Raw genomic sequence first — 27,203 nt, 5'->3', positions numbered from 1 at the left:
CCAGCAGTGTAACAATCATTTGTATATACATTTCACTTGTTTTAATATATTATTTTAAAACAAATGAATTATATGATGTATCTTTGTTGTTGAAATGTATTGCTAATAAGTCATAGATAGACACCTATTATAAAGAATGTCGCCCATGCATAAAACTAAACAAAAATATTAGTCATAACCTTAAATTAAATGTATGTTTTTAATGTAGTACAAGAACCAAGTACTACAAGAAACATATTGAGTACTAAGCTATCAATACTGAACATGCATTTCATTCCTTAGGCAAAACGTTAGGCCAAGGAGCCTTTGGAAGAGTGGTTAAAGCAGAAGCTGTTGGTTTAGGAGATGCTGAAACAACAACAGTTGTTGCAGTTAAAATGCTTAAAGGTACTTTGTGTTTTTGCATTTTTTCATGATAATACGTGGAAAAACATAACACACAATTACTTAATCTTTTCAATACATTCATATACCTTGTATGTAGAAAGTCAAGTGTAGCCATTATAGTTACAGGTTATATTATGTATATTTAACTTTTGAAAATCCCCATGATATATTAGAATTGTTGCTATTCCATATTACCCAAGTCCTTCCCTTTTACATGATTCTGCCTCCTAATCTTATTTAATTTTCTCTCATTCCCTTTTTTCTGGTATTTGAGTTGATGTTAAGCATTTCATCTCCCAGTTGGGTTATAGCATTAGTATGCCTCATTCCTCACAGGCTTTGAATCAATCCACTCTCTTTTATTCTAGGGCAAAGATTGTCCTTAACTGGACCAACAAGTTTTGGGTTTGGTTCTACCTGTTTGGGGGGCAGGCTTTGACTTGTTTATCCAACAGGAGCATAGTATTCTCATCAATTTTTTATCATGACGACTCTGTTGCATTACCTTTTCTTGATCCATCTCATACCGAAGACCCTTCACAGGAATTCTGATATGTGTTCTTGCGAAGTTCTCTCCCTGCTCACTTCCAAGTTGACCCGCCTGCCATCTTCAGCTCTAGTTCTGTAAACATGGTTTCTTTGTTCTTGGAACCTTTTGGGTCATGATTATATATTGTCATAGACCCATCTCTTACCTGTTTATCTATTGGACCCTTGTATAACCTAGTTTTTAACATGGTACATGTTTAACATGACTTCAGAGCCTTTAGAGTCAAGGGTCTCTTTGGTACAATAACAATCTACTCTTTTTCATCTGGTGTACCATTTTTCCCAATTGGAGCTAAGTGTTGCACCTAATTCTATATCCCAACCATTGTCTTTACAGATCTAGCTTGTTCATTCTCCTTGCAGTACCATTGTTCATGACAATGCATGGTACACCAACAACAATTCTAGTGACTCTCCAGTGAGAGCTTGTCTGATAGTCTTAGTTTATCAGTGGAGCCCTTTTATGTCCAATTTTGGGCTCATGCAGTATTGTCAGATGTATTAGTCATTCCCATTTTCACTCCTCCTCCCTTATCCAGTGTATCTGTTTTCTTTTCAACTCCTCAGGATCCCTTGTCATGTCATTGCCTTTCTGAGGCAATACACACCTTCTAACACAATAGACTATTGAAATTGGCTCACGTGGTTTGGGGAGTTTTATTCACAACTGTTTCTGGTTTCCAAAAAATTCTGGAATCTGAAGGCCAGTCATTGACTTGTACTGTCTCAATAAATATATTCTCACCCAATAATTCACCATGGAATCCTACTTTACTTTTCAGTAGGCTTTTTCTCTGGGTCTTTGGATGATCAAGAGGGGTGTCTCCAATTTTTATCTATATATTCCCATCTTGGAACATTCTTGTCCTTATGGTCAGTTTGTCCATCTTGGGTTTGTGTACCAATTTTGCACCTTACTCTTCAAATTGGCTTTGGCACCATATGTTTTTGTCAAGTGGTGTGAACCTTCATTTTACATCTTCATGCCCTGTGGTTGCAGTTTAATTTCTACATGGATGACTGGTTACTTTTCTTGCTTCTTCTGAACAGTAATAAGCTTGTCATACTTACTAGCTCCTTCTTGAAGTTTTTAGGGTGGGCTGGTTAATCAAATTGGAGAAATCCTCTTATCATACCCAGTACTTCTTTCATTTGAGTGTTTTCTTCAACACCCATCTCAGTCAGGCACAACCTTCTCTTCTCTGGCTCTATTCTATGGAAAAGGTCATTTGGAATGCCTTCTCTGCTCTTTCATACCATGCCTGTATGAGTTTCAAGTCAAAATTAAGGTATAGAAAATGAAATGTATAAAAACATTTAATGGGCCTAATACGTGTACAAAAATAGGTTTCATATTTCTATAATATTCTGAAGCTGTATTCTTTGAGCATGTTAAGAAAGGTTAGATGATTTGAATTGTTATAATGCTCATTGCACTTGGAAAGATTAAAACTTATGCAATTTAATTAAGTTCTGAATATAGATATATTCCTACTTAAATTTGTGTTTATTATTACATTTAAATATTTTCATTTTCTTGGATAAATTTTTCAGGTATTGACCATTTTATTTATTTGTTCATGTAATCATATGTTCAAATTACTTTTTTAACATAAGTAGAAAAAAAGTTTACACCAGTATAAGTTGAGATGTTCAGTTTCATCTATTTTTGTATCGTATTTGAATTATACCTGTATAATGTCCCTTCAGTTATTCATAAAGTTTATGTAGAAAATAATATTTTGAGTTGATGGAACTACTGTACCTGTACACCAAAAAAAAGTCAAATGTTATAAAAATTTTAGTTTCCTCTCTTTCTTTTTTTCCCATTGTATACTATTGTGTAATATTAAATACAAAAATTTACATTGGGCAATTTGTGTTGTGCACATCTTGGGTGTGAAACAATAAATTTTAGTGTAAATTGTAAACTTTCAATTTTGTCACTGAGCCAACAGGTTTACTTTTTACTGTATTGTTTTAAGAGTTAATTATGTTAAACTGTATCTAATGGATTTCTTTTTCCTCAGAAAATTAAAAATATTCTAATGCATGATTCAAATGTTAATGTGCTATATCTTTTTTGTTCAACTTATACATGAAAAGGTTGGCCATTGATTCCTTATCGTTCTAAACTTATTACCAACTAAAAATGCTTTTTTATGTCAATATCTCATGACAGAAATTATTTCCATATTAGAAATATGAGACATTAAAATAGGAGAAAAATATTTTAATTTACTTTCTTGTAATGTGTTATTTTAATACTGAGAGAAAGTATTGTATATTCTGTATTATGTTGTGTCATTACATAAAATGACTGAAAGGAAACAGGTATTCATATCAGTATGATATTTCACTATTATGAATTGCAATACTCTACTTTTTTGATGCAAAATATCATTAAACTACACTTGTACTTCATCTACTTTAGGATAGATAATAATTAATTTATATCTTGGTTAATCAGAGCATGCAGACCAAGAGCAGAGGAAAGCCTTGATGGCAGAGTTAAAGATTCTAATTCACTTGGGACATCATTTGAATATAGTTAACGTGCTTGGAGCTGTTACACGGAATGCTGCTAAAGGTAAGAATCTTTGACATTTATCTTCAATACTTAGTCTGTAGTCTTAACACAGTGAACTATTTATGGCTTATATGCCTGTGATATTTATATTTAGCTCAAAACAGACAAATCCTGACATTATAAACTATTTTAGCTCCAGTATCATTGCTTGGATGTTAGGCTGTGGGTTTGTTATAAGAGTGACAGTCAATCCCTTAGCTTAGATGATGGGCAGTATGGTGCTACTGACTGGCTGCACTCTCAATAACACAGGCTTTCAAATTTAAACTTCATTAAAGTTATTTTTGTCTTAACCAATTTTTCACAATTCAGGTATTCTCAAGATGGCTGGTATGGGTATTTACACTTAAAATAAAGTACAGAGCAAAATTTTAACCTTCAGATGACTTAAGAAAGTTGAAACGTTATTCTGTACTTTATTTCATTTAAAGTGCTAACATCCATATCAGCCATCTTGAGAATACATTTTTACTTCAAGTGTGTTTCTCTTCATCATAAATTTTCATAACTCAGTTATGCAAGGTTTGAAAATAATCTTCATTTCCTTCTACCACATAAGAATATTTTACAAATAAGAAATAAAGAAAACTATTACTTGTTTAGGATCTAGAATGATCAATAAGACTCGCACGTCAAGATTGGTCTAGAGAAGTTTATATCCAGTGGGTGTCAATATTTTAAGCATATCAGAATGTGACCTGATTTCAAGGAAAATGATTCGCTAACAATACTGTGAAAAAGTGTTGGGACAAGAGAATATTTTATCCTTCTTTCCATTTTATGAGGTTAATTCTTCTATACCTTTACAGAAAGTAAATTTCAATGCTATGGTAATGGTAATGCTTTACTGATCCCTGTTGAGTCTTATTCTTTAGAATTCCCATATACTTGTACCAAGGACATGTAATAAGGATTCTGCTTGAATGAGCATAATGATCTAAATATAGGGTCTGAAATAACTGTCATGGTACTCCATGCAGGAGGTGGCCTGGCATGGCCAGGTGGGTTAAGGTGTGCTACTCGTAATCTGAGGGTCGTGGGTTTGCATCCCTGTCACACCAAACATGCTTGCCCTTTCAGCCGTTGGAGGTGTTATAATGTGATGGTCAATCCCACTATTTGTTGGTAAAAGAATAGCTCAAGAGTTGGTAGTGGGTGGTGATGACTAGCTACCTTCCCTCTAATCTTACACTGCAAAATTAGGGATGGCTAGCACAGATAGCCCTCAAGTAGCTTTGCTCAAAATTCAAAAACACAAATTCTATGCAGTGTCTTAACAATATAGGAAGAAGTTAGCAAGAAGTTACCACATGGTACTGGTATTTGCTAAAAGAAATCAATTTAATACCAGTGCACTAATAAACCTTGATAAAAACAGTGTGTAACACTGTATATTAAGTTTTATTTTCATGTCACAACCCAAACAAAGTAGAGAAATGATAGTAGAGCAAAGACTTCACATAAATGCTTTACTATCCAACAAATTGCTGCAGACATGAAATGCCCCCAAACACTGTTAAGTACACCCTAGATCTTGAGAATGAGACAGGTAAATTTGAAAATAGGAAAGGAAGAGGCAGAAGACCTAAACTCAATGATACTGATGTCTTCGTTTATGAAGCCTTTAGAATAGAAGACTGCCACTGGTCTCAAGCATGAGATAAATGACCAGTACCAAATGACAGAAAAGTGTCCAAATCTGCAGTATCAAGAAGCCTCAACAAGGACTGAATATTCAGTTGTGTGAAGTCTAAATGGATTTAGTCTCCTTGCTGTTATCCTTAATATTCTCACACTTTACATATAGAGGCACTCCTTCCTCTCTCTTTACTACTGTGTCCCTATTAGATAAGCTATAATTATGTATTTCAAAGAAATTTCTGTTATCTATGTTTAAGTTATTCCCATTATATCAAAATCTTCTATTCCTACCAGTGCTTTAAAGTCACCTATTTTATTTCATATACCTCTACCATTGCAATAGTAATAATTAAGCCTATTCTTACAACTACTTTTATACTGATTTCCTATGCTAAACTTTCCAATACATCTAAATTTTGTTTCATTTAGTTTATCTTTGCACTACTATTCCTTAGTCCTAGTTTAAAACTACCCTTACAACTGAGTTAATAGCCCTTTCAACTGGGCTAGTAGTTAAATGATAGCAGTTTAAAAAAAACCTTTACTTGAATCTCCAGCTATCATAAAAAGACTGAAATTCGCTAAAAAGTACAAAAACTGGGCTGTTGATGATTGTAATGTTTGAAATATTTAGTTTAAAGTGTAGGTTGTATATCTGGCAGAAGAAAGCTGCCTGCCATGAAGAATTGGGAAGCAGCTTGGTGGTTTGGGGGTGTTTTTCTGCTGAGACAGCAGGAGATACTTGCATTGGTCCACTATTCCATCTATTTTGCAAATTTTTTCTACTTCTTGGAAGTAGAATCCTTTATCAATAATATGCAAACCACAGAGTATATCATGATGGATCATTATATATCCACTGGTTTGCATATTATTGGTAAAGGATTCTACTTCCAAGAAGATAATGGCCCCAAACACTCATTCAACTTATGCAAAAATTGCTTAGCTAAGAAAGAAGTTGGTTGAGACATTCAAATAATGCAATGTTTCCCACAGAGTTCTGATCTCAATTCAATTTAGCAGGTTCTAGGATTTGATAGATCAAAAACTTGTCACATCAAAGGTTATTGCCTAACAAAATTTATGGGAGTGTGTTACACAAAATTTGGAGTAAAATTCCAAAAGACACTTTGATTAAATATGTTGCAACAATGCCTGAAATACTCTCTGCAGTTATCAAAGCAAAAGAGACACATGCACAGAATATTAACTGTTTGCTGAACACAAGCACTTCCACTGAGTTTCTGTTGTACTAAATATGAAGATAAATAAACTTTTGATGTTTCACCTGTGATTTGCCTTCCATTGTTCTTTGAAAGTAGCCTAAAATATAATTTTTGACTTTGTCCTAACACTTTTGCACAGTACTGTAGCTCACAGATACATGGCTTTTGTTGCACACACATTTCAAATTCGATTTTAATTTTACTAATAGTTTTTCTGATAAACGTTTTCCAGTTATGGTGGAGCAATAAAGCTTTTCTTCCAATATAGAAGTAAATAATAATCTGACTTGAATTTTTTTTCACTTTGTTCTATTAGGAGAACTTATGGTAATAGTGGAATATTGTCACTATGGCAACATTCGTTACTATCTCCTTCAACATCGAGAAAATTTCATAAGTCAACTTAATCCCAAGACTGGAAAGATTGATCCAAACATCTGTACTTTGCCTGGGTCAGCTCGAGTGGTGAACAAAAATGACACAACATATTTTCAAAATCCAAATCCTGACCAAGTAATGGCTGTTGAAAACCCAACATACAAGTAAGCATGGAAAAAAAAGTAATGTTTCTTGGTTCTAAAATAATGAAAAAAGTCATTCTTATATATTCTTTTTTTTCTGATAAGTTTTTTTTAATTTAATTACAAATATGTCATTTCATATCACTATGTATAATTATGTAGTTAAATTGTTAGAGAAGCTTCAAGACAGGAAAAAAATCTTTATGGAATTATTATTTTGCTTTAAATTTAGAGAAAAGAAACTACTTCTTTTGAAGCTGTATGATATACTTTATCAGAACAAATCTAAAGTTTTTTTTATTAAAGCTTATTTAAAGTGCGATAACATATTTACACTGTGAATTTTAGCATTTTTATACAAGTAAATTAAGTGAGAACTTATTTCTAAAATAATATCATAATGTCTTGTTTCACATTACTATTTCTAATGGCCCTGTAACTAGTTACCAGAAACAAAAAATATTATTAATGTTATATTTAGTGTTTTAATGTCAGTGTATCCATAATACATGTAAACATCCTGTAATGCTACATTTTTACTTTTAACAAACCCAACTGCATTCTCTACATGGTTGTTTATTCTCATATAAAGCATACAAATACAAGTTCTTACATATTTAACACATTAGAGCCTATATTTTTGTAATGTTGTATTTTGCCTGTGTAGCTGTACTTACAAAATAGTGTTGTAAAATGTTTCTATTGTCTATTCCATTACGTATATATATATAGGTGATATGTTTCCTGAAAGGATGTAGGAAAATTTTATGTTAATTGTATGTTCTTCAACTATTTTTACAAGAATTAATACTCTTTGTTCGTCAACTCAGAATAATTTATATCTTAGAATTCTACATTTAGCAATTGTCATACATTTGAGAAAACAAATATTTACTTTTAGTTGCAAATTATAATTTATGAAGTTATGTTTGTTTTACAACTATTAGCAAATTTGAAAGTTGTTCATAATAAATTATAACATACCTTATCAATTACAACAATTGAATTTTTCTGGTTAAAAATTCAAATATTTTTTGTTGTTGTACATTATATATTACTGTGTTTGCACAATCAGGCATAAATGAAATGGCACTTTAAGTAAACCAAATACATATTTGAGTTCCTTTATAAATTAATTAGTTATTCACTCATGGGGATACACATTTGACTTTTTTTTTCAAAATAAAGAAATACCCTTGTACAAAATCTACATTATAAAAATATTTCAAAACATTAAACAAAATATGTTTCTCAAACATATTTATTTTATTTTAGATTTTCTCAAACATTTTAATGTAAAAATGAAAATTGCATTATAAAATGTCTGTTATCTGATTACATCAGAGTGTTGTTTTTTCAAGGAAAGTATAGCATTCCTTAAAATTGTAAATACCAACATATGTTTATGGGTGCAAGCACATGTATATTCATTTATTAGTTGTAGCATATTTACTCAGATATTATAACCAAGCAAGTCCACTACTGAACAGAAAGCTTCGTCTTTTGCATCATATATTTAAATTAATTGGAAAACTGTATACTGACGTTTTTGTAAAATGTCAGTCTTTTATTAATTGCTGTTTTTATTGTTTTTTACCATTTAGAGAAAGATCCCTAAAATATGTAGAACTCACACATAATCAAACTACAAGGTCAACCTCAAACAGTACAGGAACAGAAGTAAAAATTTCAGTGTCAACTGAGTTAACTGACGTGAATAGTAGAGGCTCAACTAACAATTCCGGATATTTCAGCAGGGTGTCTGTTAAGAAAAAAGATACTTCAGATGAACCTGTGTCGACTTGTGACTTGCTATGTTGGGCTTTTCAAGTTGCTCGAGGAATGGAATATTTGGAGTCCAGAAAGGTCAGAACATTTAAGTTTTACATTCTGATTATTTTTTGTGTGGTGTGCAGATAGGATATTTTCCAAATCTCCTACAATATGCTTATCTTTCACATGAGTTCTAATTCAGAACTTCATAAATCTGGTTTAATCAATGTGCTAATTAAGCTCTCAGGATCTCACCCTCTGTAACATTAATTTATCAAGATTAGTATCTAGTATTTCATGGGATAGTTGTATTGTAACAAACATGTCTCTTAAAATGGAATTTTTACAATTGTCACATGAAGCGAAGTTACTGATATTTTTATAAACCAGTACATAGTTGGTCAGATTGCAACATGTATTGTGAGAGCCATTTTAATGATTTTATGCGTAATTTTCAACCTTGAAAGGAGCAAGGCATTAAACCTTTGCGAGTGTTCTTATTTCAATTGCATTAGTTTTCCTTTTTCATTTATTATAATTTTGTTTGGTAATATTTCATGTTTTACAAAATTTTATTTGATTTCTATATCACTTGTTTACTGGTATTTTAGACTTTTCACCCTACTAAAGTAAACAACTGTGGTTTTATTTGCAACACAAAAATGTATGTTTCATTATACTTTTAACTTAATTACTGTTAACGTAAAATGCAATGGGCTGCTAAGAAAGATACTCTGATAAAGGCTTGAACCTCAGCTCATGTTAGTTTTTTTAGGCTTATCCTCTAGCAAGTGAGCTATAATTAAAAAATCATGTCCAAAGCAGATATTGTTATCCTGCCCATTACATATTCCTTCACTAAAACATGGTTCATCCTCTAGCCTTCAGTGTGACTTGCAACTGAATCTAGAAAGCTGAATTCATTGATGCACAACATACAGCCAAAAACACAAATGCACGTGAAAGATTAGGTCAAATGGTTGTAATGATCATTAGCTCAGTGTCAATGTAAGCAATCAGAATTTTCAGATATTTCTTTTGACCAAAGCTTGAAACTAGAATTCTGTTGTTTGTCAATAAGATGAGACGATTTGAGACCTAAGTAGGTAATTTCCATGGTGGCAGTTACTGAAAATTCCGGTACAAAGTATATTAGCTATTGTGGAGGATAAGATATAAAGTATAATGTAACTTACTATATATACTTTCAGAAAATATTTTTAAACTTAACTCAAAGGTTTGATTTTCATAAGGAATCTTTTAATCACATGCTATGTGATAGAATTCCAACAAAGGTTTATCATTTTGAAATAATCGGTAGAGTAAATTAATAATTGAGATTTGCTGAGTTAAACATCTACTATTGTAATTATGCCATAGCTATATATTAATATATTACTAAATTTACACTAATTATCATTAGATAATCTTTCAGCTTAATATAGAAAATAAAAAAGAAAAACAAAATGTCACTTTTGAGCTAAGCATATTTTCCAAATATAAATACAATGGAATATTTACACTTAATTAGGAGAGTAATGAAAGTCAATTATAATATAAAAAAAAACGTTTCGTTTTTTTCAGCTTATTCACCGAGACTTGGCAGCCAGAAACGTCCTGTTATCAGAAGATAATATTGTGAAGATATGTGATTTTGGCCTTGCAAAAGATTGTTACAAATACTCCAATTATGTTAAGAAAGGAGATGTATGTTTGTAGTTTTTGTAATGAAATTACTGAGTAAAGTTTGCAAGTAAGCCTTTTATTTAGTCAACTTTCAAGGCAGTTATTGTATCAGAAAAAAAAAAAGTTTTTTTTTTGCCTGTAGTTTTGAACTGAAGACTTTGTATGCTGGTTCTTTTTCTTTAGTCCAAGGAATAGCTGAATGCACTTATTATTGAACAATATGTGGTTAAGAATAAAGTGAGCTGATTAAAGTTTCTTAGTTTTAGCAATTTTTTTTATAATATTTTTTACCACTTCACTTTTATTCAGGGGTACATTTGAATGCTTATAATACTAATAATTGGATTTGGGTACCTGTAGGTGATCAGTGCACAGATAATACATTGTGTAGCTTTGTAGTTAACAAAAACAAAGAAATATTTCCCTAGAAATGTTCAAAAATAACAGTTTGTTACTCATTTCACTTGACTTGTAATCTGAGGGTCACAGATTCTAATCCCCATCACCCCAAACATGTTTGCCATTTCAGCCTTGTGATAGATATGGTCAATCCCATAATTTGTTGGTAAAATAGTAGCCCAAGATCAGGCAGTGGGTGTTGATGACTAGCTGGCTTCCCTCAAGTCTTACACTGCTCAATTAGGGATGGCTAGTTCAGCTAGCCCTCATGTAGCTTTGTGCAAAAAAAGAATATGAAACAAACAAAATACTCATTTTATAATGAGTTAAAGTAACACTGATGCTGTGGATCTGCAGAAACGTTACAGACACCATATCTATATATAAAGTTTGTCATATTGTATCTTCGTACATATTGAAGAATAATGTTCCATATTGTCCTATTCTAATGAAATATGATTTTTATTAAATGTAATGTAAATAAAAATAATTCCATTGTTATGTTTTCAGTAAATGTTTTGGTTTCTTGATAACTATTTGTTTTGTTTCCAGACTTCTTCATATAAATTTTTATTCTACAGGGTCCTCTGCCAGTCAAGTGGATGGCCATTGAGTCAATAAGAGATAAAGTCTTTACTATTCAGAGTGATGTGTAAGTTGAGATATTGAGTAATAGGGAAACAACTACACAAACTGAATTTGCAAAAGATAGTGGAGTTTTTCATAGAAATTATTTTTGCTCTCTTTCCTACAGAATATGTTCAAATGGAGAATGAAACAGTAAAGTTCATGTATAGCAACTGCATGTAATAGATTTATATAAATAGGATTTCATATTCTGAGTAAATCTGCAGTAACACTATTCATAACCAATGGAAAACAAATATACAAAAAAACTTTTAAACAAATAAATCAGTAGTTAACTTTATATTGTTTTCAACTTTCTTTGTAACTTTGTATTAATCATACTTAAAACTATATGCAATATTATTATATTGTTTTGTTTAATACAACAAAAACATTAGTACACTTAAAATTGATAATGAGGAATTTGTTCACCCAAGTCATATTAAACAAAAGTAGACATTCTGTTGCTTATTCAAATATACATTAAAATAATGTTGAGATGTGTGAAAAACGAGTACAATTTATTTGAAGATTTTGTGTAAAATTTAGCTTCCAATTTTAATCTTAAAATTTTCAGTTCCTTTAGATTAGTATTTTTCTATATATGTGAAGTTAAGTTTGCTAAATATTTCATACAAAGCACAATAAAAATATTATTTAAAGTATTTTTCCTTAAAAATATATTATTAAACACTTTACTAGTTTTCATGGCTATGTAACTATATTTTGATAAATTGCAGTGATCAGAAAAAAACTTTAATGCTTAAAAAAAAGTGTTATTTACCTTAAGTAGTCACGTTTTTACAGAAATTAGGTATTCATTCTTGTTTTATACCTGTGATATAGTTGGTCTTTTGGAGTCTTGATGTGGGAGTTCTTTACCCTTGGGAGTAATCCATATCCAGGGATTGATATTGATGAAGAATTTTATAAGAAACTAAAGAATGGGTACAGAATGGAGAAACCAGAACTATGTCCTGATGATGTGTAAGTACTAATATCTTGTGATGCATTTCTAATTCTAATATATATTCTTAAATGAGTAGAAACTCCGTTATCACAACAATGATCTTACAAAGCTAAATATATTGGAGATCAAAAAGTTTTAACTTAAAATGATTTGACTTTGTGTGAGAAAGAAAAGTATAATAAAATGTTATGAAGTAAACTGGGAAGAAGAAACATCAATTTTGTTTAGTAAATGATTCTGTAATTGGTTAGAAATTGAATGTTATCTTTAAAAATATAAGGATAGTTGAATATACAAGATAAAGAAAACAACACTTCTCAGACTTTTATTCCTATGTGACCCCATCACACAAACCCTGCAGAAAGCACCAAAACAACATATTACCCAAAGCATCATAGTAACCAATAAATTTCAAAATATTTTAATTCAGACCAAAAGTAGGCATAATTTATTTCGTCTTCTGATGCTGCAACCTACAGTTTAGGAACCATAGGAGTAGAATAAAAAAATGTTTTAACTTAAATTGTGAATTTTTAAACCACATGTTCAAGTATTTTATTAATGCTTTAAAAGTTCCTGAAGTGAATCTTGAATACACTAGTATTTATTTCAAATGTTTTAGTTTAAGAGTGCTTTGAGTTTTCAAAGACATTTTCTGATTTTCTCTTAAGCTGTACTAAAATTTGTCAGTTAACCTTATGCTTTTAACACTGGAATTTTCTTTGTACTGTTAACCTTAGTGTGCTTCTTCCTTTGTGACTAAACAAAAAATAATGGGTCTTTAACTGAAGAAATGTTAAGTAAGTGGAGGTAGTGTGAGTATGACATAGTAAGGTCATACACATAAAAAATACTCATTACTAGGTTCAAATTATGTGTAAGAAATAGATGGTTTTCATGTTAACATAACATAATACATACATTTTAACCAAACTGACTTGTAATAGGCTTAACAGTAACATCAGGAAAAGAGAAGGCAATATTGCTATTAGTAGTAATTATAATATAACCATGATTCAAACATAATCCTAACCTTGAAATTTTTTACTCTATTTAGAAACTGTCATATAAACTAATTAATAAGCATTTTATTTTTTTAAATTTTTACTTCTAGCACATACCATTTATAAAGTTAACTAATGTGAATGAAATTCACAGTACTGTTACCCTGATTAAAATAATTCAAATAAATAAAATGAAGTGAAGAAAGAAATACAGTAAGATGCCTGAATAGCAAATGGATGTTGAAGCAATGTTCGACCGGTGATTTTTATTCACTGGCTTAACATTGATTAAACAACTATCACCAAAATGATGACAGTAGTTTAACTTTTGGTATAAATTACCAATATAGCAGGTTGATTTAATTGGACCAGTTGATGACGTCTTTTGTTGAGCATTATATGATTTGTTTGAAATTGGTTGGATTTTGCCATTTGATAAAACGTAAATAAAACATTTTCTAGTTTTATTTCTATGTGTAATACTTTTGTGCAAAGCTACTTTATGTCTACTCTTCTCAAACTGAATACTGAGATTTGACTTCTTATTAATGCACCCATAATCTCAGAGTGTGGAAAATATTTTGTGGTATCACAAAGATTTGAATCCAGCTTGCTAACTCAAAAATCCAGTACTCTTCCACAGCAATTACCTGTGGCCATCACGAGTGTAAGATGTCAGGTCATCATGATCTAAAGTTGTTACATTACTTGCCATTACAGATGACCTGTAATTCCCAGTGCATCTATTATTTAGTATACCAAAACTTGTGTATTATCAGTCTATAGTAGTGCACATTCATTAATTTAACAGCTGACACATGCAAGGCATTGATAAAATGGTTGGAGTGGTGCATAACAGTGACCTCTACGATAAAACTGTAACTGGGAAGTACTGGTTAAATAATTCTGTATAATATTATAGAACAGTTATTATTCACTTTCTTGCCACTTCTACTTTCTTTTCAATAAACTTTTACCTCTTTGATATAAAAAAAAACTGAAATTTAACTTGTCTAAACTTCATGAATTCAGTTACAAACGTTTAAGATCACCATGATACTTAATTGACTTTTTTTTGATGAATTTTAGCATTTGTCAGTATTGTTGGTTTTTATTTTTATGTGTAAAAAAATGGAACTTTGAAATGTCCTACTTGAAGTTCAGTTAATTTTGTACATTAAATAATGTTCTACTGTAGGTCTGTATTCTGATTCATTGATAATTTTAAATTTTCTTTAATAATGCATTGTATATTGATAATCATATACATATTTCATTAATATTTAGTGACTTGCAAGAAGTGAAAGAATGTTATATCCCTCATCTAGTTTATTAAATATCTGAAATCTTGCATTTGTTTACATGTGATAAACACTATAAATAGACCTCATTCATCTCTCTAAAGTGTGGATTTTAATAAAATATTATATTTATTAGGAAAAGTTGTTCATTTAGTTCATCTTCAGATTTCAAGTAATTTCTGCTGTTTTCATGCATGCTTATTATATTTTAATACAATGTGCAATTATGTTAAATGTCACAGCATCACAAGTATTCCAGGTTAATGTGTTAAAAAGTCAGATCCCATATTTCCTTTTGGAACTGAATTTTAAATGTTTCAATACATTCAAGTTACTGTGTTAAATATTTAAACAGACCTGAGGTCTGCAAAGTTGATTTATGAAAATGTTTCTAATGTATGATTAATTCTAAAATGTCTTTCAACTCTCAAGAAATGTTTTCTGGCACTAATATTTAGAAAAAGCAGACTAAACATCCAAAAAAACGTTTGATTGATAGTGAACCAGACCAGTGTATTTATATTTATAATATATTCCATATATGTTAATACACAATTCGATTTCATACAATTTTTTTCCAGCACTGACATTCCTGAGTTTTTGAATAGTTATTACTCATTCATAGTTATGTTTTAGTGATTTTTTTATTTGTTGTATATAATAATACTTTACACTTTATTATAGTTAGAATTGTTTCCATTTTAGGTATAACATAATGCAGGATTGTTGGAAGGAAGAACCTGCAGGACGGCCAGACTTCACTGCTCTGGTTGATAAGCTTGGAAACCTTTTAGAAAGCAGTGTTCGAAAGGTATGTGTTTTTATGTTGTAATTTTAATACCTGTTCTTGTCTCTATTTCATGGCAACCCTCTTCCTCGCTGGATCTTTCTCCCTTTACTCTTAACAATTGGTTACAAAGTGCATTGAACATGCAGTATGCACAGTTTGAGAAAGATATTGGCACAGTGATGTTATTGTGTGAGAAGAGATGAATTTTTATAAAGTGTGTCAGTATGTGTTGTTGTGTTGGCATATCTGTTTACTCAGGTTGGCTTATTCCTCTTTGTCTCATTTCCAAAATGCTTTGTACAATCCAACACCTCATTTTTCTTTTGCTTCTTGTCTTTGGAGGAGATTCTGCAGTGAGGCATGTGGTCTACTCCACAGAATGTTCATCTCTCATTACTTACATCAAGTTGAGGTTTCTGTTTCCTCAGGATATCACCTATAACCTGCAGCTGTACTTTAGACTTTGATGTGGCTATGACACTTGGTAAGTCTTTGTCACTTCTTTCTTTTCTTTCAAGGGCCCTTGCTTCAGATTTCATCTTGTGGATTCTACTCTGTGCTGCATGGTTATTTACCAGGTGTTCTCTATATATACAAACACATCTGCACTATACACCATGTTGATTTGCATATTCTTTCCATGGCCCCGTACACTCACCTTCAAAGTGGGGTGTTTCAGAAGATTGGTAGATGGTCAATAACATCGTGACATTTGCTTTATACAGACCATACCACCCATTGGTGAAGCAGAAGGAGATAACTTCTCATCCCTGTCATGCTTCAATTGAATAAATTGATATAGTCTACTTTTTATAATAGGGTTTTATGATTATCCATTGCACTATCTTGGGTGTAACCATTCCTTTATACTCTCCAATGCTCTTTTGACCCCCTTTCTTCCAGTGGAGTATGAGAGTCCTTACCACTTACTATTTCCAAGCCATGGGGTGGTTGACCATTTAGGCATCCTTCTGGATGAGATCTAGATAGATAGCTATAACCATTCAGTTCAGAGTAGAGTAATGGTGTTCTGCTAATGTAAAAGGTGTACCATTTGCCAACTTGAGTGACTAGCCATTCTGTACCATGGGACATCCTCTATTATTCACTTCTGTGGGGCCCCCCCACTAGTACAGCGGTATGTCTACGGATTTACAATGCTAAAATCAAGGGTTCGATTCCCCTTGGTGGGCTTAGCAGATAGCCCAATGTGGCTTTGCTATAAAAACACACACATACACTTCTGTGGGATTGAATTTCCATATTTATTCAGTTGAGATCACTTTCCTAACTTATACCTTTTCACTCAGATGTGCTTTCTTTTCTGCCATGTTTGTTCCTAGCTGGTCCTGGTGAGGAAATACCTGATTCAGAAGTGGTGCAGAGAATCTCTTCCAGTCATCTGATCTGTTTCTCTCGTATATAGAGGTATTCTTCAGATGCTTTTGAGCAGTATACCTGTTCATCCCTCACACTGGTCCCTCTTCCTCTTCACTGTAAGATTCTAACTAATCTTTTGAGCAGAGGGAAGTACTGTATTGGAAGTTATAGTTTACCTATACTGAACATTTATTTCTGATAGGTACTTCCCTCCACTCACACTTTTCACCACCTTCCTACAATCTTTTGGTTGTTACATCTTCTGCCAAACTTTGAAGTGATGGTTCAGTAGTAGCACATAGAGGATATCACATGTTTTAAGTGGTAGAAGTGCTCACATATTGGTAGATAGATGATGCATAATGATTCCAAAAGGGGAGTGCAGAAAGCTTGTGGCATGTGTTGTGAAAAAGTTAGGATATGGAGGGCAGCAAAAATTGGGAAAACTAATCTTGTGAGTAAATGGAAGTACTTCTTGGAAATAGATTTTCAGTACAGAAAATTATAACTTCTCATAACTAGAACTTTACAGAAATTAATTTTTAAATTCCATATATTACTATGCTGATCTCTTGATTGATATTAATTTCTTTATTGATACTTGCATTGTGTTTTTACATTAAAAATAACTATTTAGCAGAGTATTTTAGAATTTGCAGTTAAACATGGAAGAATCAATCAGTTCCAAAACACTTATTTAATAGATTCTGTTTATCAAGAAATCATGCCACAAAACATGAAACCCTACATCTTAGAGCATGTTTCTTGACTCTCTTTTAAGAGCGAAGTACTAACACTTGATTCTAACAATGAAAATCAAAGTGTATATCTGTTAAACAACTTGGCTTAAATAAAAGTTTGATTACTTAATTCTATAAAAGTAAACAACAACATTGCAGGAAAATCCTAACATTAACATGTCACAGCATATCACCTCATTGTAAAATGATGTAATATAGATTTCAGCTTCAAATGATTTAATTTTTCTCTTCAAAAGTCCAGTTAATAATGCTTGAAGTTAATCAGGCTTTCTCTGGCTTGACAGTGTGGACTTCATCGTTTATTACCAAAATATGCATTCTCCTATCCAATCAAACTGAAGAACAAACTGAATTCATTTATAATTTCTGCATCAATGAATAATTTTTCAGTCTACAACTTGAAGCCTTACCTCAGGAATGCACTTATAACAAACACAACTAAAATCTCCTATAACTGCATGTGTAAATGTTCCACAGACAATCAGTCAATCAAACTGAAACGAATTTAAATTCATTGCATTTGAAATTCCTTAGTTCTTAATGTATTTCATCTAGGTCATCTAAATATAGTGAAGATGAAGTAATAGTAGCTTATACAGCCAGTTATAGTAACTACTAACTCTAACTGTATTGGTAATCATCCCAGCTGGGTGCTGAATTAATTTATGGCCATAATTAGCAAATAGTAACTATCTTAGCAAGGAAACTTTAATGTCTTGACTTGCATGTTGCCACAGAAAACCATTTGCACATTCAGAGGCGCTGCATACATGTAGTACACTGCCTCTAGACTATACCATTTGTCATTCCATGGTTTAATATGGACATGCAGCTTTTATGTTCCACAGGTGAAGCAGGCTGACTGTTTATGGAATAAATCCATCCCTAAGTTACCAGTGATAAATAGTATATCAAAGATAAGTACATTCATTCTCTGTATAATGGCACTAATAATGAGTTAGATGTTTCTATCCACTGTCGTTTGGTTTATGACAATTTGCTAGTATAAAGTCCATGCTTACTGACCAAAGTGATGACTTCATTTATATTGCAAGGCTGAATCAGATCTTGATTACATATTGTTTTTTGAAGATTCATTTTCATATATGTGTGTAAATATGAAGTACTATGTGAGGCCAAGTTCAAACTTCATTAAACTAGCTCCTATATCCCTTGGTGCAAGAAGACTGTTGTGCCCACCTGAACTGATACCAGATCCAACTTTGACTTGACTTGTTTGAACTATCTGGAACAGCAGGAACCATAGATTGTTGTTGATTTTCTTGTATGTGTTGCAGCATCAACCAGAAAAAGTACTGTGTCTGCTATTTCTCTCAAACAACAAGATATAGATAATTCTACATTTACTGTCCTTTTGGGTCACGGTCAAATTCAACTCTGAGCCTTACACTCTAAGTATCTTCTTGAGGTACATTTCCTTCTACATTTGTGGTGTAACAATCATAACTAGATTTGGGAATTCTTAATTTCCTTTAAAATGAAATCTGGTAGTGCTTGACACTTTTTACCAGTATCTGAGACACTACTCTTTTTGTTATTGAGATATTGAAGCTAAATCACCTGTCATAGGATATATTATTATCTTTTCCTTTAACTCCAGCATACAATTAATGATGCTTATCTCGAATGTATTGCCATTAAAATAATTTCTGGTATCCTTGTTATGTCACATATGTGATCTCCTAAGTGAATTTGATGAAACTCCTCTCACAGCCTATAGATCAAGTAAACTTCACAGATAATCTGCATATGTGACCAAGGTTTTGTGAAATTCATATTTTTGAGCTTTGAAAATAAAAATTAATTACAGTATTCTTCACTAAGTTGAAATGTCAACTCAGCTTTGCTACATCCTGACTTGAGTCATTCCAAGAAACTACTTCTTGAGATCCTTCAGGAAATGGTCGGGATCTCTTCTTGTAATTTATAAACTATGGTGAGCTTACCTAGTTAATTTAAATGCCTCAAGTTTTAGCAACTCTACTAGCATATGGTTGAGACACACTATTTACAACATATAACCTTAAGAACTCCTGTATCTCTCAGCAAGAGTTTTGCAGCTTTACTTTATGATAGAGCTACTCCTTATTGTAGATGTAGTCTTCACCCTCTGTGAAAATATTGCAATTAGTACTTTTTAATGGATTAGGTGAGAGGTTCAAAAATGTTTGTTTAAGGCCCCTTCCCCCAGTTGACTAGTACTGCCCATGGACAAGTACTACCTGTAGAGTAATTCTTATGGTGTTTAACCTGCCAAGGCAAGGATTAGTGCATATTAAAAGTGCTTGCATCTTATTCACAAGAATGCTAAATAAATTCAAGAATACCTGTGTGAAAATTTTGAAAAGTTTACCTCAGTATATCCAAATAAATTATGGAAGAATAAGATGATGGCAATTATCATTGTCATAACAGTAATCAAATGAAATGTATTAAATAGTAATAAGGGCATAATTATTGCCTTACCAATTTTTCTCAGCAATATTATTTTTAAACTTAAATTTTACTTTAAACATCCATTATATAGTATTTTAAGTGATGTAAAAATAGTCAAATGATAGCATATGCTGTATTGTAAGGGAACTTATTTATTTAGGTTGGCAGAAAACATAACTGAAATAAGTTAACTCGTATTCACTGCTGTTAGATATCAATTTACATTATTATTATTTTTATATTTAGTTTTAGTTGTATTTTATTTAGTTTTTGATCTGTATTCATCATAGACTTTTCACATCTGAAACTGGTGGGCATAGGATCTAAATTATATATGCAATGCCCTCTAAGGTCTCTCACAGCACATGTACCTTCTGATAACCTCTGAAACTGCAGGATGTATGTAAAATTCCTAATCATATAAAGTAGGAATAAAATCTTTGTATCTATTTCTATACAGCTTACACTATTAGAACACTTTTGCTATATCATAGTTCTTTTTTGTATATTTTGTACATGTTTAACTTAATTTGTATATTAGAAGCAAAGGTTGAAATTCAAAATAACAATCTATGAAACACTTTTACATTTAACAAACTACATGCTCATCACATGAATTAATAAGTAAAATTAGTACAAACATGATTCATATTGATAATGCTATATATATATATGTGTGTGTGTACAAAGAGAAAGAAATAGTCCATATAGGCTAAAACAATTAAAATATTAACTTGAACCTCAAGACAAATATAGTTTTGTTATTAAGTGTAAATTGAACATGGTTTTGTGATATTTCGAATTATTAGAAGGTGTTTTTTTTTTATTAACAAGAGTTGAAGATTTAACTTGGTAGTTTTTAAAAGTTTTTCTTTGATACTAGAATGAAGAAATTATTTTTTTTTAAATTGCAATCCAACTAATTGTGAATTTATGACCTGAGATAAGGCTTGAAGGTAGGCTTTGATTGTGAGAAGAAGAAGAATGTAGTTGTTTGAATTATTAGAAAAATCCCTTGTTAACAATTGACAGTAAGTTATCCCTATAATTCACTTTGTTAATGCCAGGGTTTTAAGTATGAGTGAGCTGGGATTCTTCTGCAGTAGGTGTCTGTGACTTGTTGGCAATAAATATCAATGATAAACGAACATCACAGAATCCACTTGTTTAAAAATAATACATATTTAAAACAAGTGAAGCATGTGTACAAAAATTCTTTACACTATAGGAAATCACAGTTTTGTCTAAAACTCTTAATTCTTTTCTTGTAAAAAAGTCCACATAGGCTGGTTCAGTTACTCCAGAACCTAAATGAAGAAATGAACTATTTTTCTTTACTCTTATCACAATAGTATCAGTGAATGATTCACATATATTACCCTGTGAGTTACCACAGTTGTAACTTTACACTATAGGAAATCACAGTTTTATCTAAAACTCTTAAATAATTCTTTTCTTGTAAAAAAGTCCACACAGGCTGGTTCAGTTACTCCTGAACCCAAATGAAAAAAATGAACTATTTTTCTTTCCTCTTAACATGGTAGTATTGTGAATGATTCACATATGCTACCCTGTGGGTTACCACAGTTGTATCCTGAACTTTAATTAATTGTCTCATTTTCATTAAAGTCCACACTTCAGAACACCCTTTGACAAGAAAAATTATTCTCCGTATCTCTCTTAAACTGTGAAACTCACTACATCACCTGTTTAGCTACTCACATACTGGCTAACTTCATGTTTTTTACTTTTTTTCTGACTGAACTTCACTTGTGCTTGCTTGGCTACCTTTTCCTTCTCAGGACTAGAATTTTCTACAAACTAGGAGACATTATGATGTAAAAATACTTATATATCAAGAAAAACAAAGGTTTTGAAAAAGATGGCATTAACACTAGTACAACAGTTGAACTATACACACAACAAACAGCTCTTACTGAATTATATAATGAAATCTGTCACTACTGTTACTTCTAAAATTATTAATTTTTAATGCTCATGTTATGGACACTAAGTAATCATTAAATATTAAGTCACTCAGTCAACTAAACAATAACACTAAAACCGACAATAAAACACTTAATTTTAGTGCAACCATTTTAGATTCAAATTGCTCGTGCAGGAGATAGAAAAAATTAAACTATCTCAGATTTATAAAATTTTAAGGAACTTTGTATATTACTGTACTAAAACTTTTCTTTTATTTCAGTACTATGTTGAGCTGAACAACCCTTATTCAGAGATGAATGAAACTTCTCAGAATAATAATGATTACTTAACAATGGGAGGAACAAATACAGACTACACGAACATGAGACAAAATAATCAGCTTGCTTCCAAAAAACCTGAAGCCAGGTTGTCAGATCCTTGGAGCCATTATGACAATGTCACCACATGTCGACCAGTTGGAGATGGTCCAGCTCCAAAAGAACCCATGGAAGTTGTTCCCATGATCCAATTAGAATCTGTCGGAGACACGTGGCACGATAGAATGGCATGTATTCCAGAAGTCAACTCTGATGAAACAGACCATAATGGAAGCAACATTCCTGATTATTTGTTTATGGGAGGAACAGACAGTAATAACCAAAAAGTCACCAAGAGGAAAATGCATAGCGATTCTGTGTTTACTGATCCAGAGGATGATATACATTCTGGTTCCTTTAATATGGCTCCTCCTTCTTACAGTCTTGTAGTTGTAGATTCTCCATCTGGATATGATGTGTGAAGAACAAGTAAAAATAAACAAGGAAAGTGATCATAAACAGTATTCTAGATTATTTAAATGTTTAAGAAGTACATTAAAAATCTATATTATATTTAACTAATAGATATAGTTGTAATTAATTAAAAGCATACATAGCAAGAACAAAGCAATATACATTATAGTTGTTAATGTGAAATAACTCTTCCTGTTTGTTGCAAGTGATAAAAGTAAGGGTTGGTCATAATGGAAGAGTATGTATAGTTGCATAAAGAAATAGATACACTTCCAGTATAGAACAAGAAGGGAAATGAAATTCACAAAGCTTTATGCTATAGTAATTTTGAAAACTGAAAAATGCAGGTTGTTATAAGTATTCTATATCATTAGTTTATCAAGTATTGTTCAGTACTGTTTAGTGAAGTGTTAAAAATTTTAGTTTAACTTTGGAATGCTTATATTTTATATCACAGGATTTGAGTGGATAATCTTTAATACTTATTTCACTGTAGCTTTAATGAATTTATCATATCTGTATCTGAAGCAACTTTAATCAGTGATGATAACACAAATGTGTCACAATCTATATTTTGATTAATTTCATTTGTTTGATAACAAGACATTTGTTTAGTTTTATATAAAAGCATAATTTTAATGCTGAATACTGTGGAATTTAATCTGAAACCAATTTATTGTATTATTTATTTGTCGGTATGGTTTAATGACTTGATATCTGTGCAGAGTAATTCTTGTAGCATCTACTGATTAATAATGTTGTTGGATGCTGTCAAAATTAACTGCTTAACTATAGTATGTAAATCTTAAAGTTGTAACAACATATTTATTGTTCTTAGGATTGTTGACATATTACCATTACCATTTATATTAGACTATTTGTTACTGATTTTGCAAGGTTTACACACAGTAATATTACTATCCTTATTATGACATATGAAAAGCATATTATACAGTAATTTTTCTTTAAAATAATTGAAAGTATTTTGATATTTAACTGTTTGAATGACCTTTCTGGTTTAAGCATAGTACAAATACTAGTGTTATAGGTAAGAATAAAAATAACTAATTTAGTTTTTCCAACTATGTTTGTATCTTTTATGGTAAAAATCAATACTTTTTAGCATTTTTATGAAGGTTAGTCACATTATTTTACTGCCACTAGTCACTACTCTGGTCATCTTAGTTTAAAATATATTTTGTATGTATTGTGTGTAACTAGTATATTATGTGTGTGTGAAAATATATATATTCTTAGCTTCGTTTAATGCCAAGTGGAGGTTTTTGCTAGACATTTCTATTAATGTAAATAAAGTAACCTATATCTGGAAATATACATACATAAATATGTTTGTTTTCTCAGGAACATTTTTGTTTTAATATTCAAATGTGTCAAAGGAAGGGTAAAACTTACAAGAAACAATTCATACTGTTATTGAAGTAAAGTTGTGGTTGTTTTTTACCATCAGATAAAAGTTTGAAATTTTTTTTTTAATTTCCTATATAGAAAACAGTAAAATAAATAAAATTATGAATTATATGAAGATTATTATGCAATTTAAATGGTAGTTATTGAAAATTCTAGACTGCATGTGTTTCTGAGACATGAAATTAAAGAATATTTACATTGAATATCTGAGTTGATTGTCTGTTATAGGTTTAGTACATGTTTTATTGTGAAAAATAATTTTCAAAAGTAATTAATATCATGCTTTCAAATTCTTATTCAAAACTTAGTTCCTAAGATAATATGTAATTGTGTTTTTAAGTTTAGAATATTTCAAGTATCATTCATTTTATCTTGAATACATCTATTTGCATGTGAATAATTATATATTAAATTTTTAACAGATAATTTTATGTAATTGTTCTAGTTTAATCATTATGTACCAAACTAGTAATTTTGTAATTCAAGATCATTAAATATACAATCTATATTGAGAAGCATTAGACATAGCCATTTTTTAAAGAGTGAAATAAATGTTAAGTTAGAAAAATGATAGTGAATTAGACAACATTAGAACTATGGTCAGGAAAGACTGAGGCAACCTAATGACTTGTGATTCAATCAAGATATCAATCACAAAGTAATACTAAATATTTTATTAACCAATATGTGATATTACAGGGAATAATTATACTAGATACAAAGTAAAATACAAAATAATATTTATATTATATTATTACAATAAAACATAAATACAGTGTGTGTGTGTGTGTGTGTGTGTGTGTGTGCGCGCATGTACTTGCTAGTACTTACACATGATGATCATTTTTACTGAACCATTCTATATTCAACTGTTCAAGTTGAATCCACCTGACTGACTGTTTAAATCCAATGTTCTTGTCTCATTTATCAAAAGCCACTATTCTACCCATATATTTGGTCATTCTCATTATATCTGAGTAAATGACCACTGAAGGATTCTGCTGTCAAGAATCTTGCACAAGGTGCAGTATTGTAGTAATATAATCTACTCAAGATAAAAGTAACTAAACCAAACCACTGTAATAGCTTATGTAAAACTTGTACATATACAGAACAAAGTGTAAATATAGAATAGACACTATAAACTTACAAGAAGATAGAAATACATGGTGTATTCACATACCATATTTTCCTCTATTCCCTGATTCACGCTTGTCCTCAAGCTGACAATTAACTTTAATTTTCAAAACAAATGAATTTTTAAAATCACACACTTTACAAACAGTGCATTAACTTTCTCTTGCACCTGAAAACACTTACATTCCACATAGGTGTCACAACCCTTGAACAACAAAAATGCTGTATATAAGGAGCCTGGCATGGCCAGATTGTTAGGGCACTGACTCATAATCTGAGGGTTGCAGGTTTTAATCCCTCTCACACCAAACGTGCTTGCCCTTTCAGTCATGGCAGTGCTATAATGTGACATTCAATCCCACTACCTGTTAGTAAAAGAGTAGTCCAACTGCTAAATTAGGGACACCTTGCGCAGATAATCCTCATGTAACTTTGCGAGAAATTCAAAAAACAAACAAACAGTATATAAGTACACTTGAGAAAAGTACCCTTTAAGATAAATGCAAGCACACACATATACTAACAGAAATCTTTTAACTGATTAGAAATATGACACAAAAAGAAAACCTATTATTGATGATTATTAACCATTTCACTACAGCTGGGACTTGTATTTCCAAGTGCTCCCACTCCATCACACAACTGAGGCAAATGTTGATGCTGTTTATGCCTACCTCTGCTGCATATAGGTTCATCATTTTGAAATCATTACTAGATGGAGAGTTAACATCCTCTTGTCTCATTGCCTCTTCATCATCACACATTTGAGCACCATTTCATTTACTTTCAGTGTCTTCTGAGCTATCTGAGTCACTTGCATCAAGCGTATTTACATAGTAGTTAGGGTTACTACTTGCTGCTTGGTCAGCATGCAGTTGTCGTACATTCCACTTAGGCATCTTGTTGGTTACTGAAGGGCTGAGTGAAAAACATTGAGGGAAACCATATATTAATATTTGGTGTGATGCCAATAAATAATTACAACTCATTTTACTTCCCATACAAGTAATGTGTGACAATTCTGAACAACCATGTGGAACATCTGACCCAAAGGTAGTGTGAGAGGGTGGAGGCACTAGGAAATAGGCATTCCAGCTGCAATGAAATGGTTAGTTGTAGTCAAATAATCAAAACTCATAACAGTATATGTACTCTTTAACAATATAGATATATCATATAAAATTGCTCTAACTTAGCATAATTCTTTCTTGATTAAAAAAAAAAGAATGACCTTTAAATGACATGAAACATAGTTGTAATAAAATCTTTTTTAGGATACCACAAATATATTCGCAAGGAATTCTTAATTAAACATGCCAAACAATTAAAATACTAAACAAGCCCTTTCAAATACAGCCCTAAAAATAAAATGTACTTCTTACAATTGATTGCACAGTGACAGAAACCAATATGTATCAGAATACCTTTTACACATATCACTAGTGTACTCATCTCACAATGAAAATGTTTTTAAATGTATACATACACAAATGCACACAGTATTTTTATACAAGACACAATACCTCTGAAGGTTAGGTTATTGACATTATAAACAGACACATATACAAAATGACATATAAGGAAAATACTTTTCAGTTATAACTTATATCAAAATAAAGTTGACATCAATGATCTAAAGCTTCAACTTTACCAAACAAGTAAAAGCCATCAGTAACTCTCAAGAGAACCTGCATGATGGAGGTCTCCGAGAGTGCTCCAGGGAACCTTTTTGCTCACTTTTAGTTTTCAGTTATTGACCCTGGTTTCCTTCATGGTTGATGGAACCATGAGTTATCCCTTGAACAAGATATAAACTTCCATGGCATCTCTAGAAAATCCTGTCTATTATGACCAGA

The 27,203-nt window shown here is 31.4% G+C and overlaps 1 protein-coding gene and 1 long non-coding RNA gene across 9 annotated transcripts in view; one reads left to right on the top strand and one right to left on the bottom strand.

Moving 5' to 3' along the window:
• LOC143253198 (vascular endothelial growth factor receptor kdr-like) overlaps positions 1 to 24,413 on the top strand; it is an 87,208-nt gene extending 62,795 nt beyond the window's left edge. For all 8 annotated transcript variants that reach the window (XM_076506645.1, XM_076506642.1, XM_076506649.1 and 5 more), the window contains 9 exons: positions 283 to 387; positions 3,407 to 3,526; positions 6,710 to 6,935; positions 8,519 to 8,780; positions 10,272 to 10,394; positions 11,354 to 11,424; positions 12,246 to 12,386; positions 15,380 to 15,485; positions 22,272 to 24,413. In XM_076506645.1, the coding sequence (XP_076362760.1) occupies positions 283 to 387; positions 3,407 to 3,526; positions 6,710 to 6,935; positions 8,519 to 8,780; positions 10,272 to 10,394; positions 11,354 to 11,424; positions 12,246 to 12,386; positions 15,380 to 15,485; positions 22,272 to 22,790 (1,673 nt within the window). In that variant the 3' untranslated portion in view covers positions 22,791 to 24,413. The remainder of the gene's footprint in view (positions 1 to 282; positions 388 to 3,406; positions 3,527 to 6,709; positions 6,936 to 8,518; positions 8,781 to 10,271; positions 10,395 to 11,353; positions 11,425 to 12,245; positions 12,387 to 15,379; positions 15,486 to 22,271) is intronic.
• A 498-nt stretch (positions 24,414 to 24,911) lies between these two features.
• LOC143253201 (uncharacterized) overlaps positions 24,912 to 27,203 on the bottom strand; it is a 29,609-nt gene continuing 27,317 nt past the window's right edge. Inside the window, exon 3 of the long non-coding RNA XR_013029443.1 lies at positions 24,912 to 26,265. This is a non-coding gene — a long non-coding RNA (uncharacterized LOC143253201). The remainder of the gene's footprint in view (positions 26,266 to 27,203) is intronic.

The sequence above is a fragment of the Tachypleus tridentatus genome, chromosome 6 (assembly GCF_004210375.1).
Source record: "Tachypleus tridentatus isolate NWPU-2018 chromosome 6, ASM421037v1, whole genome shotgun sequence".
Lineage (NCBI taxonomy): Eukaryota > Metazoa > Arthropoda > Merostomata > Xiphosura > Limulidae > Tachypleus > Tachypleus tridentatus.
The sequence above is the reverse complement of the archived record's forward strand: the minus strand, read 5'-3'. Positions and strand labels throughout refer to the sequence as shown.